Source organism: Podarcis muralis, chromosome 2, assembly GCF_964188315.1.
Source record: "Podarcis muralis chromosome 2, rPodMur119.hap1.1, whole genome shotgun sequence".
Lineage (NCBI taxonomy): Eukaryota > Metazoa > Chordata > Lepidosauria > Squamata > Lacertidae > Podarcis > Podarcis muralis.
The window spans coordinates 29,172,926-29,187,633 of NC_135656.1; the positions used below are offsets into that span (position 1 = coordinate 29,172,926).

General features: G+C 45.8%; 1 protein-coding gene across 1 annotated transcript; it reads right to left on the bottom strand.

Moving 5' to 3' along the window:
* Positions 1–1,083: 1,083 nt before the first annotated feature.
* CHMP6 (charged multivesicular body protein 6) lies at positions 1,084–13,365 on the bottom strand. Its single transcript, XM_028714714.2, has 8 exons — positions 13,240–13,365; positions 9,851–9,960; positions 8,186–8,273; positions 7,659–7,745; positions 7,507–7,572; positions 6,989–7,069; positions 5,168–5,222; positions 1,084–3,189 (listed from the first exon to the last, which is right to left on the bottom strand). The coding sequence occupies exons 1-8, from the start codon at positions 13,300–13,302 to the stop codon at positions 3,137–3,139; spliced, it is 603 nt and encodes a 200-aa protein (XP_028570547.2). The 5' UTR covers positions 13,303–13,365; the 3' UTR covers positions 1,084–3,136.
* Between the last annotated feature and the right edge of the window lie 1,343 nt (positions 13,366–14,708).

Genomic DNA, 14,708 nt, shown 5'->3' on the forward strand with positions numbered 1-14,708 from the left:
CTTTTCTTCTCTGTTTTGAGATTGCCAACCCCTGGGGGCGAGAATGCTTCGTGTGGAGCACAACTCCTTGGGGCAGGGACAGAAAGTTCTGGACCCGGAGGGATAAAAGCACCAGCAGATGGGAGGGACACTCATTGTGGCTTTTCCTCCCCACCAAAATGGCAGACCCACTGCAGAAAAACAAAAACAAAAGACAGGCTGACATTAACACTCTTACCTGTGTCCCTTCTTTCTGTAGCACCAGTTTCAGTCTCCCCAAAGGCTACCAGCAATGCCATGGAGTAGTTCAGCAGCTCTTTAACAAACCAGCAAGTCAAAACCGCCCCTTGCATACATTCTAGAACAGGAGAGTGCCATTCACAATCCTCTCCTTAACTTTCTAACCGACAAGGATTCTTTCAGAAAGACCCTTCCCGCTCCATAAGAGCAATCCTAGGAAGCCAACATCCTCTATACGTTTCAGGTCCCAAGGTGGGGTGGCGTGGGGGGGAGCGCATTGGCTGCTGATGGAGGCATGCGACTGGACACCAGAGATTGAAGGCGTCAGAAACACTTTATTGCTGCTACCCTGAACTGCTCCTGCTGGCTTTACTGTTTGAGGAGCCGCACAGAGATTCAGCCAAGAGATGGAAATTTTTGACTCACGCGCAGCAAGCAGAGAGTTTGGAGAGGCTGGGCAGCAGCCCTAATCTGACCCAGCTTTAGCAAAAGATGTCACCGACTGGGGAATTGCAGAGGGAAGCTGTTTAGTTAGCACTGTGGCTACTCTCTAAGGCCGCTTTACATATCTGCAGTCCTTACTCTCCTATGGAGCTGGCAGGCTCTTTCGCTGGCTTTCTTTCCTGTTCTTATTGGCAGTGAAGAAGAGGAAGAAAAACGCACTCCCGTTAATTTCCCCTGGGCACTGAGCTACCTAGTTAACTGGGCGCAATGGAGCCTACTGGGGATCCCTGTAGGGGAGCTGAATGCTTCTACAGTACCCTTGATACCAATGAGAAAGTCCTGCTCTTCCTTGAGAAGCAGGCCTTGGCATTTGCTCACAAATGTAGTAACAATCAATCAATGACAGCAGTCCACAGCAACTAAGAGGTTAAAGCCGGAGAATGTTTGTTCTCAGCCACAGTGATGGAACAGGTAAGGGTAGGACTGCCACCTGGTGAACAAAGTGAATACAGCAGTACTGAGACAGAATTGGCAACAGACAAACTAACTTGTAAGAAATCACAGAACACTTCCCGTAATTGTTTGTCTCCCAGATGTAAAGGCTGGTCGAATGGTCTTTGAGCACATTATATAGAAAGGATGACTTAAGTGCAAACCATGAACTCAATCCGATCCACTGCTCAGCCTTCCTAATGCCAAAAAAGAGTGCCTAGGTGGAGGAAGGTCTAGGTGCAGCTTTAAGGACCATTGTCAAGCAGCTCCCTCTTCCTGTGAATGGTAATGGGCAAGTGCTAGCAGAGGACTTTGAAGACAAGCCATTCAGGGTTCTTTGCAGCAGCAAAACTGGCAGAGCCTCAGTCAAAAACCCACTGGGGAAAACCCACTACATTCGAAGAAGCTTAAATCCCAGGAGCCTGAGGATACAATTCCACTCACTAACAAGGCGGTCTGGGGAAGGGTTCAGATAGAAAGTGGGGTCAATCAGAGGAAACGTTTATCAGCTCTGAGCTGTAGACCCCAGACAGTGGCAACCTCTACTACTTCTGTATGTAGAATGAGCCTTCAATATCATTCTCCTCCCACCCACCCCCCACTGCATCAACCCATCCAACCGCTCAGCCATGGTTGGCCCCCATCTTAGCGGGTCCTGCGGGTCGTGCTCAGCACAGACCAGCTGGCTTTCAAAAGGCAGTAAGTCTGGGATACATGTTTGGTGGGCTGCAACTGTGAAAGCAGGTTGGACCCACAGGTTCCTGAAGCCATGTGATCTGGGGCAAAGTCTTCGACATCCTTTTAATGGCAAGGAGGCCATCAGAACGAACTGGGATCCAGCCCTTTCTAGCATTCAGAAGGGGGGCAGGGAAGCACATTCAGGTCTTCTATAATTATGAGGAAAGCAATACTTAGCCCCACTGGCTTCCCGTGTTCCTGACTGCTCCATACAAGAAGAGAGGAAAAGCAGACACGGCAGGCAGCCTCCACCTCTGAGAAAAGGTGATCTGCCTCCTGTCTCAGCCCATTTCACAGCTGTGATAAGCTGGGAAGGGCAAGATTAATCAAGAAGCTGCTTGATTTGCAACTTCCAAACCCCTCTCCTGTTGAGAAGTTTCAGCTGAAACAGTGTTCAGCTCTTCACACCATGGATTTGTTAAGGAAGAAAAAGGAAGGGGGAAACAGGATGCCTGTATAGGATTTCAGGAATTAATCCTTAGCAAGCACTTTTTATAGATTCCTATCCCTGTAGGAAACAGGCCTTCAGTTTTCTGAGATCAAGGCCAGCAGCCTCGCATCGCTACCTGGTGGTGCATAGAACTATTAACTGCATTTGTCTCAGAAGCACACTGGACACGGGGTAACCTTCTTGTATTTCCACTACCACGTCAGCACAAGCAATTGTTGCTACCATTGGAAGTGACGCTCCCATCTCAGCATCAAGCTAGCAAGGTCTAATTCAGGTACAGGCCAAAGTTCCGTAAATTCCATTCTTTCCAAAAAAACAAAGGAAAAAAGAGAGAGAGAGAACCCATTCGAAAAAGCCAGAGAACTGAAGAGAGGCAAGTGAAGAGGAAGGCCAAGAGGGTTCCCAGCAATTCTTCCCGCACGGTAGCAGAAAGCTCGTAACTTTTCACAGCGCCCACAAGCTCAAAAGGGCACCATGGGGCTTAGGCAGAGTTAGCAAGAGGCTGTGCTGGCGTCTGAGGCAGGTCTGCAGCTGACATCAGGTCTGTAGAAAGCATTTGGCTTGAAGGGTTTTGAGAGTCACCATTTAATCCAGTTTACGTTACAAAAAAAGGAGTGTGCACACTACAAAATAATCTTGATATGGGATATTAACCAGTTTACAGCTTCCATTCTGTGCAGGAAACCTGCTCCAGCGTGGCTGTTCAGAGCCAATGGGACACCACGGAAGCCTCTTGCACCCTAGGCATGCTGGGAGTCCAGGATAGCCTGCAGGGATCCCCAGGAAATGGAGTTAAGATGCAGCCACCAGTTCTGGCTTTGGTTTGACTCTGACCGGCGATGTTTCTGTAAATAGAAGGAAAAAGGAAGGTGTTAACTTTCTCGGCTGGAGTTAGAGCTAACCAAATTCAGACCAATGGTTTATCTAGTCTTACAGATGGTCTGTCTTGCTACCTGCTCCCTTTAGAGGAGACAAAGGAGATGCTATGCAAGCAAACACTCCCAGTCCCACAGCAACATCTCTCAAACATATCTTCATGTTTGAGGGAAGACTGTGATTTTCCATTTGAAATGCTCCTGAATGTCTGTATACTTGTGCCAAGAGCAGGAACACTCCCTGTCGCTGGCCTGATATAGTTCTACGCCTTGTATGTTCTAAGGGCGGCCAACAAGGAAGTTGAGATAGTACTTTCCCCAAATCTCTCTGGAGAGTTCTGAAGCTGTATTCCTCAGCTGATGAGAACAACTGCACTGTACATGCCCACTTCAGGTCCAGCCCCAGCCTTTTTAAAAGGAGGGAGAGACAGTGGTAAGGTATATTGAAGTTTATGTCACAACAGAAGCTGGGCCAAACTGCACCACATACAAGTTTATTACAGGAGGCAGAGGCAAGAGATTCTGCAGAGAAAGATGAAACTACTACGGTACCAATAAGTGAGGATATTCTTCCAAGTTGTGAAGGATATGATATAACACTATACTGGCTAATATATCGTGTGCCTCCTTCTCGAGAGGTCCAGAGGGTGGAAACATGAGAATGGGCCTTCTCTGCAGTGGCTCCCTGTCTGTGGAATGCTCTCCCCAGCGAAGTTCGCCTGGCGCCTTCATTACGCACCTTTAGGCCCCAGGCAAAAACATTCCTTTTTAACCAGGCCTTGGGTTGACCTGATCAACATCCCATACCCTTTTAAAATGTGGCTCTTTTGGGGGGCGTATTATTGGGTTATTGCTTTTATTTTTATTTTATATACTGTGATCTTTTTATGTGAACCACTCAGAGACCTCTGGGTATAGGGTGGTATACAAATTCTATAAATAATAATAATAATAAAATAATAAAGGCAGCTTTTGTTATTTGTTTCTTTAGAGGTCCAGGAATCTGTATGGCTTACACATTGATTGCTGAGTGCTCCCTATGCCCTATATAACTTCCAGTTCCCAAGCCAGTCATTTTTGTACACCTATGGCTGCTCACCTCCACTCTTCACAAGTCCACTACCTTGTATTTCAGACTGAGTTTGTTTTTAAACACCCAAACCAAACACCAGTTGTATGGCTACAACAGGGTTTTCAACCAGAGCTTGGCCTCCTTTTTTTGTTTTGTTCAATCATCATCTGTACTGTGAATCCACTCTCCCCACCCTCCTCATACTGGGATAGTGCAACTGATCTAACTTATACTTGTTGTGAAAATCATAGGGACGCGGGTGGTCCTGTGGTCTAAACCACAGAGCCTAGGGCTTGCTGATCAGAAGGTCGGCAGTTCGAATCCCCGCGACGGGGTGAGCTCCCTTTGCTCGGTCCCTGCTCCTGCCAACCTAGCAGTTCAAAAGCACGTCAAAGTGCAAGTAGATAAAGAGGTACCGCTCCGGCGGGAAGGTAAACGGCGTTTCTGTGCGCTGCTCTGGTTCGCCAGAAGCGGCTTAGTCATGCTGGCCACATGACCCGGAAGCTGTACGTCGGCTCCCTCGGCCAGTAAAGTGAGATGAGCGCCGCAACCCCACAGTCGTCCGCGACTGGACCTAATAGTCAAGGGTACCTTCACCTTTACCTTTAATACACATGAAGGTCTTTGGACCTTTTAAAGCACTCTACAAATGCCAAGTGTTGGGCTGTAGCATGATTACATATAGTAAAGCTTTGGTGGAGTCTGACATAGTCAGTGCTCTCCAGCTGCTTTAAGAGCGCTCTGCGGAGTTGGTGCTTGCATATCACCTGCCAACCTTATTCTTAAATCTCCCATGTGCCACGTGGTTCATGCAGGCACAACCAAAAGCACAAGCCTGCACAACTGAGGGAAAGAAAACAAGACGGACAACGCTACCTGGAATCTTTTCTGGGAGAGGCTCTGATGGAACCTCTGGAAGATCTATCTGTTCCTGCAAGAAAAGAAGTCACACTGTGAAACAAATGTTCTGGGGATAACAAGCAACTCTAAACCAGAACTTCTGAAAATTTGGCTGGGCTCTAGAGCTTTGGTTCTGGGTTACTAACAAGATTCTAGCAGCACTTTTGCTTCCTTGGCGAGTTACCCTGATTAATCATGTTGGGTGGCAGCTATTGGTCTGGGAATATAACTGTGCCAATCTATTCCTTCATTTATTTAATGGATTTATATCCCATTTTGAGAAAGTCCTCCACAACACGACTTATATTATGTTTACAATACGGAAGCAACATTAACCGTGGAATCAATGCCAGCAACAGGACCACAATCCAAATTCCAATAAGCAGCTGCTCTCTATGAGTCACATTAAAAGCTTTGGAAAAGAGAAAGGTCTTTAAGCCCTCTTTAAAGGATACAAGATATGGGGTCTGTCTGATCTCCAAGGAATCAAATTCCATAACTGCAGGGCCACCATTGTGCCCTAGTCTGAGCAACTGCCAGCTTGATTGCTTTCACTGGCAAACACTGAAGCAGGCTAGCCAACAAAGATCTCAAGATATGGGCAGGGCAGTATGAGCGTAGGTAGTCTTTTAAGTAATCCAGTTCCAGGCAGCTCAGGGCTTTAAAGGTAATAACCAGAACTCTGAATTGGGTCTGCAAAAGCTTTGGCAGCCAGTGCAACTGTTACAAAACCATTTATGTTCTGATTGCCTGGCACCCACCAGTAATCAGGCAACCACATTTTGCACTTGCTGCAGTTTATAATATGCTCATCTGTGCACTCTGATAAGCAATGGAATTTTGTGGAAAGCATCAAAAGACTAATATTTTGAATGCTTTACAATCACCACCAGATCGGTGGTGGAGTTGGATATTAGGCAGCAGGGGTTCCACAAACTTTGGCTTTGGTGGTCAACACAAAAATTAGGATCACCAGGACCCTGCCACTATCCTAGCATCAGACCTTGCTACACGAGGTCAGGGAACAATCCTTTATCCACTTTTCCATTTCCAAGCTTTTGTAATTTTGGGGCTGTGTTTCTTACATGACATCTGAATTAGAGGAGGTTGTGCACTGGTGCTTGGATGCAGTGGTGGGGTGGATGAGGGAAAATAAGCTGAGCTTGAACTCTGGCAGCACAGAGACACTGGTTCCTGTGTGCAAGAAACTGATCAATTGCCTGCCCTGGATGGGTTTGTTGTTACATCAGGCAGATGACCCAACCATTCACATGAACCGACATTTACTGCATGAATGTAGTCTAATGGCTCAAAGTGAAAGTTCCATCCCTTCTAAGAAGGGAGCCATAGGAGGAGCGGTGGAGAATCTCCACCACAGATTGCATCCACGGAAGTAACTGGGGACACATGAATCTTCAGATACTGGCGTGGAAGAATCTTTCATTTGAAGGCGAAGAAAACAAAGGGAAAACCAAGGAAACATGCTGTAAAAGTTATTCAATACTGTCAGCATCCAGCATTCGCGATACTCAATGAACTTAAGCCCATACGTTTCAATAGGTCAGCTCTGAGTACAACTTGGTTGGGTATCACCCTCTTTGTTTTTAAGCCTCTCTGGGAAGATTGGGCTGACCACTTCAAGGCTTCAGAAGACATAAATGCAAGGCAGCTATAATAAGGACCCCTTATTACCTGCCTGGTATATGGGATGGATAATCCCCTCGCGTGAGATGAAAAATGTCCACTGCAAAATGTAGCCCGACAATGAATTACCAGTGTTGCTGATTAAACACTCACCTGAGTGATGGCATCTAATTCTGCTAAAATGGCATCTTCATCTTCTACAGTGAAGCTGCCAGCCAGTATTTCATCTATTTGCTGCAAAGGAAAAGGGCAGAATGCATGGTGAACACCAGAATAGCACCATATCCTTAAGAATTGTAAGATGGAAACACCTATGGGTCAGTGTAACATAGGAACATAGACCCAAAGCTACAAAATACTCCGCTGAAACCCAGCCACTTGGCACTCAAGCTATATTCAACTCCCTCCCTCTTTCTATGACAGTCTTGTTTAAGGTGCAATTACAGACCTGTTTAAGGTGCAATGACGAAGAACAGTTTAGTCTCAAGGTTTGCAATGCAATATGTTAAAGCAAAATAGGGTCTCCACTCCTTTTCATAAGCAATTTAGGTGGCACGATTGAAACACTTTCAAGCATCCAAGTGGGTGGAATTGCTGTCATACAAATATAAGAATGAAGCAGTGCAATGGTTAAAAGGATCTCCATGATGATACACAGGGAGAATACATACCCTCTGGTATTCCACAGCTTCCTGGGTTTCATCCATGATCCTTTCCACTTCTTCTATTGACATAACCTACAGGAAAAGAAGGTTGGTCAGAGGAGATGTCCCAACCAGTGTCCCATATGAAATAGTCCCAAGGACCCTGGGCTCACACTCACCTGGTGCATCTTATTTAAACACTCATTACCAATTTTGAGGCCCTCAATCACTTTCATCTCAATTTGTGTGAATTCAATATCCTGGACCTGAAGGAAACAGAAGTCAACAGAGGGGGTCAGCGAGTGCTGCATTTCATCAATATGTAGTAGGGAGAGTAGACAACCACAGCCACAGTAGTAGACAGTATGTTCTACATTCCATGGACCACCATAGAGCCAAATGGAAGAGGAACAGACAAAACTGGCTTGCAGAACACTGCAACACTGGCCGATATTACAGCTTAAAACATGACATAGCATTCGGAGCGCAGCAAAAAACAAAACAAAAACAAAAAACAAAAAACCCAACCCAAAACAAAACAAAACACCACTTTAAACATTCATGGTGTAATCCAAGATGTCCAACTAATGCTAAGTACTAAGACAGCTTGAATTAGAAGTTAAGCACAATTAAACAAAATTTAGCAGCATACAGATATGACAGCTGTAAAAGCCCTGAAAACAATGACATTGGATGCCTCCATTACCATGCGTTCCAGGTTGCTAATTTGGTTTTCTGTCTTGTCTAGCAGTTGCTCTTGATACCGTTTTTTCTTCAGCAGAAACTTTGCTTTCCTAGGAGGAGAAAAAAAGCACTGGCTGTAGAAAACAATCCTTCAGACCAAAGCCATTTCTGCCTTGCTTTTCTGATCTTGATTTTTTTAAATAATAAAAAAAAAACCATTGATTCCAATATTCTCAGAAGCAAGGAATACGTTAAAGATGGTCAGATAGGCTGCCTCAGATCCAGAAGTCCCATTTTTAGTCATTATGGCCAGCAATAACTAATATGTATATTCTCTACTTACTTGATCTTTTAAAAAAATTATTAAAGCTCGTGGCCATCACAATATTTAATTTTGCAATTATTTATTTTGCAACATGTGAAGTGCTTCCTTCTGTCTGACTGCAGGCTTAGGGCAATCCATTTCATTAGATGCCTAAGTCCTGGCATTGTGAGAAAGATTCATTATTTCTCTGCTGGTTGTGTCACATGAATGAAGCTGCCCATTATGTGACCGGTCATCAAAAGGATGATACTGGAGTATCTCTCCAGCATGATGCAATAAAGGAACATTTTAAGAACGCTCAGTAGTACCAGTTTAGAAATTTTAACAAAGCTTATGCAGCTTCAAATCACTCTTCTCACTGGAGTTAGGAGCACAGGAAGTGGCCTTATACAAAGTCAAAACAGTGATCTATCCAACTCAGTACAGTCTATATACCAGGAATGGGGAACCTGTGGTCCTCCAGATGTTGTTGGGGTTATTTCTATCATTCATATACAATGCCCATAGTTCCTTGGACCAATGGATATGCTAGATCAGGCATAGGCAAACTCTGGCCCTCCTGATGTTTGGGACTACAATTCCCATCATCCTTGACCACTGGCCCTGTTAGCTAGGGATGATGGGAATTGTAGTCCCAAACATCTGGAGGGCTGGAGTTTGCCTATGCCTGTGCTAGATGATGGGAATCAGAATCCTACAACATTTGGAGGGCCACTGGTTCCTCACCCTGGTCTACTCTGACAGGCAGCAGCTTTCATTAGAGACAGGATTATTTCCTTGCCCTATCTGGCCATGCCAGAGATTGAAATTGGGACCTTGTGCAGGCTACTCCACTGAGCTACAGCCTTTCCCTTATGTGTTATATCAATTCCTGGTACATTTAGTACCAAGGTAGCTCCTAGCCACGCCATGTTTCACTAGAGATGCCAAGGACTGAACCTGGAACCTTATGCATGAAAATATTCATTTTAGCACTGCGTTATTACGCAGGCTGAGACAAGTTGGTTAGAATGCTTCACCAGCAACAACAGTATTCAGCTTAAATATTAAACCATGGCCAGTCAGAGACTTAAGGTTTCTACATGATGCACCTCAATTTCCTCCAGAGATGCATTTGTAAAGAAAGCTTCCCATAGGCAGTTTCTTCAAGCGTGGAAGTAAATGCTTCACGTGTTGTAATAATGGGAATCATTCAGCTGTTATCAGTTGAATGCAATATGTCAATTCAAGCTTTTCCCATACAAGAGAGGCCACAGGGGCAGTTGTGGTTCATCTCACTGAGAAGACATTGACTTTCTGAACCAGCCCATAAACTGAGCACCTCCGTATGGAAAGGGTGTAAAGTGACTTGGAATGACTTACTCTTTCTTGCCATCTTTTAATAGTTGCCGAGCAAAAGCCCTCTCCCTCTCCAGCTGCAGCGATATCCTTTTCTGATATTGCTTTAGTTTGTCCCGCTGCTGTTTCAGTTGCTACAGGAGAAAATAAATTGGCCATTAGAAGGTGCGCCAACAAGCCTTGCTAGGATGACCACTGGAAAAGAGAAACCAAAATCTCCCTTTAAGGCAGACCTGCTTATAAGCCCAGCAGCCTGATCCCTCAAACCTACTTTGTTATTCCCATTTTTGGCTTGCTGCAAAAACAGCAGAAGAAGCTGAAAGTTCCACCTTGCAAAGTTAAACACCAACTCGCTGCCTTTGGCTCTCGGGTACGAAACATCGTACCTCATGGGAAAGGTGGGAGAGAGACAATAAAAGTTTGAGAGTGTTTTACCATGTGTTTCCTCCTTCAAGTTGGTCAAATTGCTTTTGCTCTCAGGCCGCAGCACAATAAAACTAGCAGCATCTATCTGATGATATTCCAGACTTACAAAACAGTATGTGGAATTCAGATTTGGGGCACAATGTTCAGCTAGTGGAGCATAGGGATGTTGTATTCCCAGGGCAATAGCTAGTGGAGGGGGGGATGTTCAGCTAGATGTGAAACCTTTGACACTCCAGATGTTGCTGGACTTCAGCTCTCATCATCCTTGATGATTGGCCATGCTAATAACTAATAGGCCATGGGTTTCTCACCACTGAGCTGCAGACTGGGCATTTATACCTCTTGTTAGTATGCAAACTAAATGAGAATATTAAGAACTAAATGAAAAAGTTGGCAAGCAGCTGGTTTTAAGTAAGAACTGTATTAAGGCAAAGACTTCAGTAGTTAAGGGACAGACACACTGCAATGCTTTACTGAGTACAGTTCCAATTCTGATGGCTACATCTAGCTTTGACACCTCTACATTATTAGGGGCACCCTAAATATTAGAATGGATACCGCAGAGTAACCCTGAGACTCTGAACTTAAATTCAGTGCTGAATGCAAATCTTCAAAAACGTGACAAGTGAGTAGCCACAAGGTTCTGTTTTTCGGCTAATGTTGTTCAATGTCTTTATAAATGTCTTGGTTGAAGGAATTGAGGGGGTGCTTATCAAATATGCAGATGACACCAAACTAGGAAGGGTAGCTAATACTGCAGAAGACGGAATCGGGGTTCAATTGACCTTAACAGATTGGAGAACTGGACCAAAAGTGAATTTCAGTAGGGAGAAATGTAAGGTTCTGCACTTAGTCAGGAAGAACCATCTGCACAGAGGCTGGGTGGCCATTTGTCTGGTATGATCTAGTTGAGATTCCTGCACTGCAGGAGGTTGGACTAGCTGACCTCACCACCCGGGCTCCCTTCCAACTCTACAGTTTTATGATTCTATGATAGGGGATCCTGAGGGGAGCCGATCACTGCTGAAAGTGAGGCTGGCAATGGATGCCGAGATAGGAAGCATTTTCAAATGTGCTTGGAGAAAAATGCAGAAAACAAAGCCACAGCTGGAATACACCAGATGCAGTGGCGAAATAAAGTGGTGTGATGACAAAGCAGCCAGTCCCTAGTACCTCCAGATAATCCTGGAGAGCTGCCACAAGTCTATATACACCAGGGATGGGGAACCTGTGGCTCTCCAGATGTTGCTGGGACTTCATTAGCATGTTGAATGGTCCAAGATTATGGGAGCTAGAACCCAACATCTGGTGTGCCACAGGTTCCCCATCTCTGGTGCAGTTCAAGGAGTTGGAATGTGACAGGCTGCACACAGGCTCTTTGTGTTGAAAACCCTGGTCTTTCTGACACTCAGAAAACTCTTCCACACTATAGACATGGTATTCAATCATTTACGGATACCATGGGAGCACAATCCTAAACATGCTTGTTCATAAGTCACTAACAGTTCAAAGCAACTTGAGAATGCAATCCTACTCCCTTCTCCATGTCGATGAATGGGGGTTGGTGAGCAGGATGGCACACAAAATCCTCTCCATCAGCAGGAGAAAGCACTGTGGGGGTGGGTGTCTCTAACGTAGTGGAGGCCTCAGCTTTCTCCATACTCCTGGAGATTGTTCTGCCACTAGCAAAGGGTTCTGAAAACTTTTCAGTAACTGTGTTTAGGATGCAGCTTGCACAACTGCTCTCCTATTTCACAAACTATGGCTAAGGACAGGGAACACATTTGGGGGTAAGATACTGACCTAGATATTCCAGCTCTATATAAATGATCATCCAGTGGTAACAGGGCATCTAAAGACTTCACCAGACAGAGCTCCCATCATTCCCAAAGCACTGTGACTTTATCCCCTCAGTCTGGGGGCATCTTATTTCAACCTCGAAACTTCTCATTCTACATAGTGTGCTACTATTTTATATTAGCCTTCTAAACGAACACCCCCAAAATGACGAGTCTGCATTTCTATCCTGGCTGCGAAGAAGGGAGAAGCATAGTGCTGATAATGACATGGTTGCAGGTTTGATCCGTGTATACGACAGCTGCATATTCTTGCATTGCAGGGGGGTTGGACTAGATGATCCACAGGGTCCCTTCCAACTCTGATTCTATGATACTCCTCCGCAGACAGTAAGGAAATGCAGGCAAATAACCTCTTCTGTAGTGGTTTTTATAACAGACTGGTGGAAGAGAGGCAGCACAACCGGAGACAGCACAACCTGTCCCTCTCCCAGCAGCTTGGTCATGGGCAAATAGGCGTTCCTTCCTCCACAACTTGCCCAGGAACTAGGCAGGCTGGCAGGTGGAGCATTGTAGCCCCTTCTCCAACAGCCTGACCCCACGAACTCGCCTGCATGCAATTCCTGGTCACCTATGGCTGTTACTAGGCAAGCTGCTAAATTCAAGGCTGATTTTTTTTCTATAGTGCTTTGCTGCTCTTAAGTACCCGCTTGGGAGTATTTCCACCTGACTGCCAAAGTAATCCGGAACACGACAGCCACCACCACGACTTCCGTTCGTTTGCTCGGGTTTCTTTCTTTTTCTTTTTAGAGAGAGAAACAGAAAGTGTAGCCAGTCCGAAAAGAAGCCAAAGTTCCTTTAACTTTCAACAGCTGTGTTAAGAAAGAGATCTTTGGCTTTCCCACCCCATTTAGGAGAAACAGCACCTGCCAAAAATCACTTTTCTCTCCCCCCCACCAAACAAACTGCCGAAAAATAAATAAATACAGGGGAATTGGGCATGTCACATACGGTGGAAACATGGGTCTACGTGGGATAAATGCGGGTCCGAGCTCTGTCAAGGCACAGGGGCTCCTTTGCAGCACACATTTGCTGGCTACCTTGCAGCCTTTTGCACTCAAGTCACAGCAACCTGCTCCTGCTCCTGCAGCCGCCGCCTTCCCTGCCTCCCAGCCCCTTCTTTGCTCTCACCAGCACGGCCTTATCTTGCTCGGTGACCCGGCTCCGCCGCTTGCGCCCGAACAGATTCCCCATCGCCCCGGCCCCGCCCGCGCGGCCCTGGCCTACATTGGCCCCACCCCGGCCCCCTCGGCTTCCGTACGGCGGCCGCGGAGGCTCCCGCTTTGCCGGATCGCGAACGCGGAAAGGAGGCGAGGAGCAAAAGTGACGGCTTTGGCTTATAGAGCTAAGGAAAAAGTAGAGGAGCCCGCCGCCGCCGAGTTTCCTTTGTAGGGAGCTTCCGGGTGGTCATACAGACTAGCTCGCGGAACGCGCCTGACACTTTTTTTTTTTGTACAGTATAAGTCTGCATGTCCACGGCTTCCCCCGAGAGAATCCTGGGAGCTGTAGTTTAACGGTGCTGGGAATGGTAGCCTACCCAGATGCTTGAGGAAATTTTAATCTGAAAAAATGTTTAGGGTACTCTTATTTTCCTACTCATATTGAAATACTGCCCCTCAATGAGGCCAAACTTAGATTCACAATAAACTTGCATGTGGTGCAATTTGGCCCAGCTGCTGTTGTGATATAAACTTCACCTTACCACAGCCTCTCCTTCCTTTTAAAAAGGCTGGGGCTGAACTTGAAGTGGGCAAGTACAATGCAGTTGTTCTCATCAGCTGAGGAGTAAAGCTTTGGGACTCTCCTGCCCCCAGCCTTAGTGTACCCCTGTTTCCCCCAGAAAAAAGCACTGTGTGTGTCACTGTTTTATGTTTTGTAAACCACTTTGAGAGCTTTTTTTATTTTTAAAAAATCAAGTGGTGTATAAATTTTATTAAATAAAATAAACTTCTGCATACCACTGAACTCTTGCTCTGGATTTGAAGGGAGCTGACTGACAGGATAATTAAAGGGACTGACATTTACTACAACCGGAAGGGTGTTTTGTTGCTTGGGGTTTGGGGCATGAGCCCTGGCAAGGTAAAAAGGTAAAGGACCCCTGGACGGCTAAGTCCAGTCAAAGGCGACTATGAGGTGCGGCGCTCATCTCGCTTTCAGCCTGAGGAAGCCGGCGTTTGTCTGCAGACAGCTTTCCGGGTCATGTGGCCAGCATGACTAAATCGCTGCTGGCACATGGAGAAGGCAGAGCGTATGGAAACGCTGTTTACCTTCCCACCACAGCGCTACCTATTTATCTACTTGCACTGGTGTACTTTTGAACTACTAGGTTGGCAGAAGCTAGGACAGAGCAGTGGGAACTCACCCCATCGTGAGGATTCAAACCTCCGACCTTCCCGTCAGCAAGGCTTGGTGGTTTAGACCACAGGGTCACCTCTAACCTGAACCATTAAGGCAAAAACATTCCTCTTTAGCCAGGCCAAATATAATCTATGGCCTGTGAAAGTGGGGGGGAGTGGACTATTATGATGATGATGATGGTGATTAGGCTGTCTGTCATTATGTTTTTATTATGTTTATATCACTGATGTTCTGTATTTATG

Bases quoted from the DNA above. Each gene is read 5' to 3' on its own strand.
- CHMP6 (XM_028714714.2), bottom strand. From the start codon at position 13,302: ATGGGGAATCTGTTCGGGCGCAAGCGGCGGAGCCGGGTCACCGAGCAA. The intron at 9,961-13,239 runs GTGAGAGCAAAG...TTTCTCCTGTAG, and splicing joins AGCAAGATAAGGCCGTGCTG to CAACTGAAACAGCAGCGGGA. The intron at 7,746-8,185 runs GTAATGGAGGCA...TGTTTCCTTCAG, and splicing joins TTAGCAACCTGGAACGCATG to GTCCAGGATATTGAATTCAC.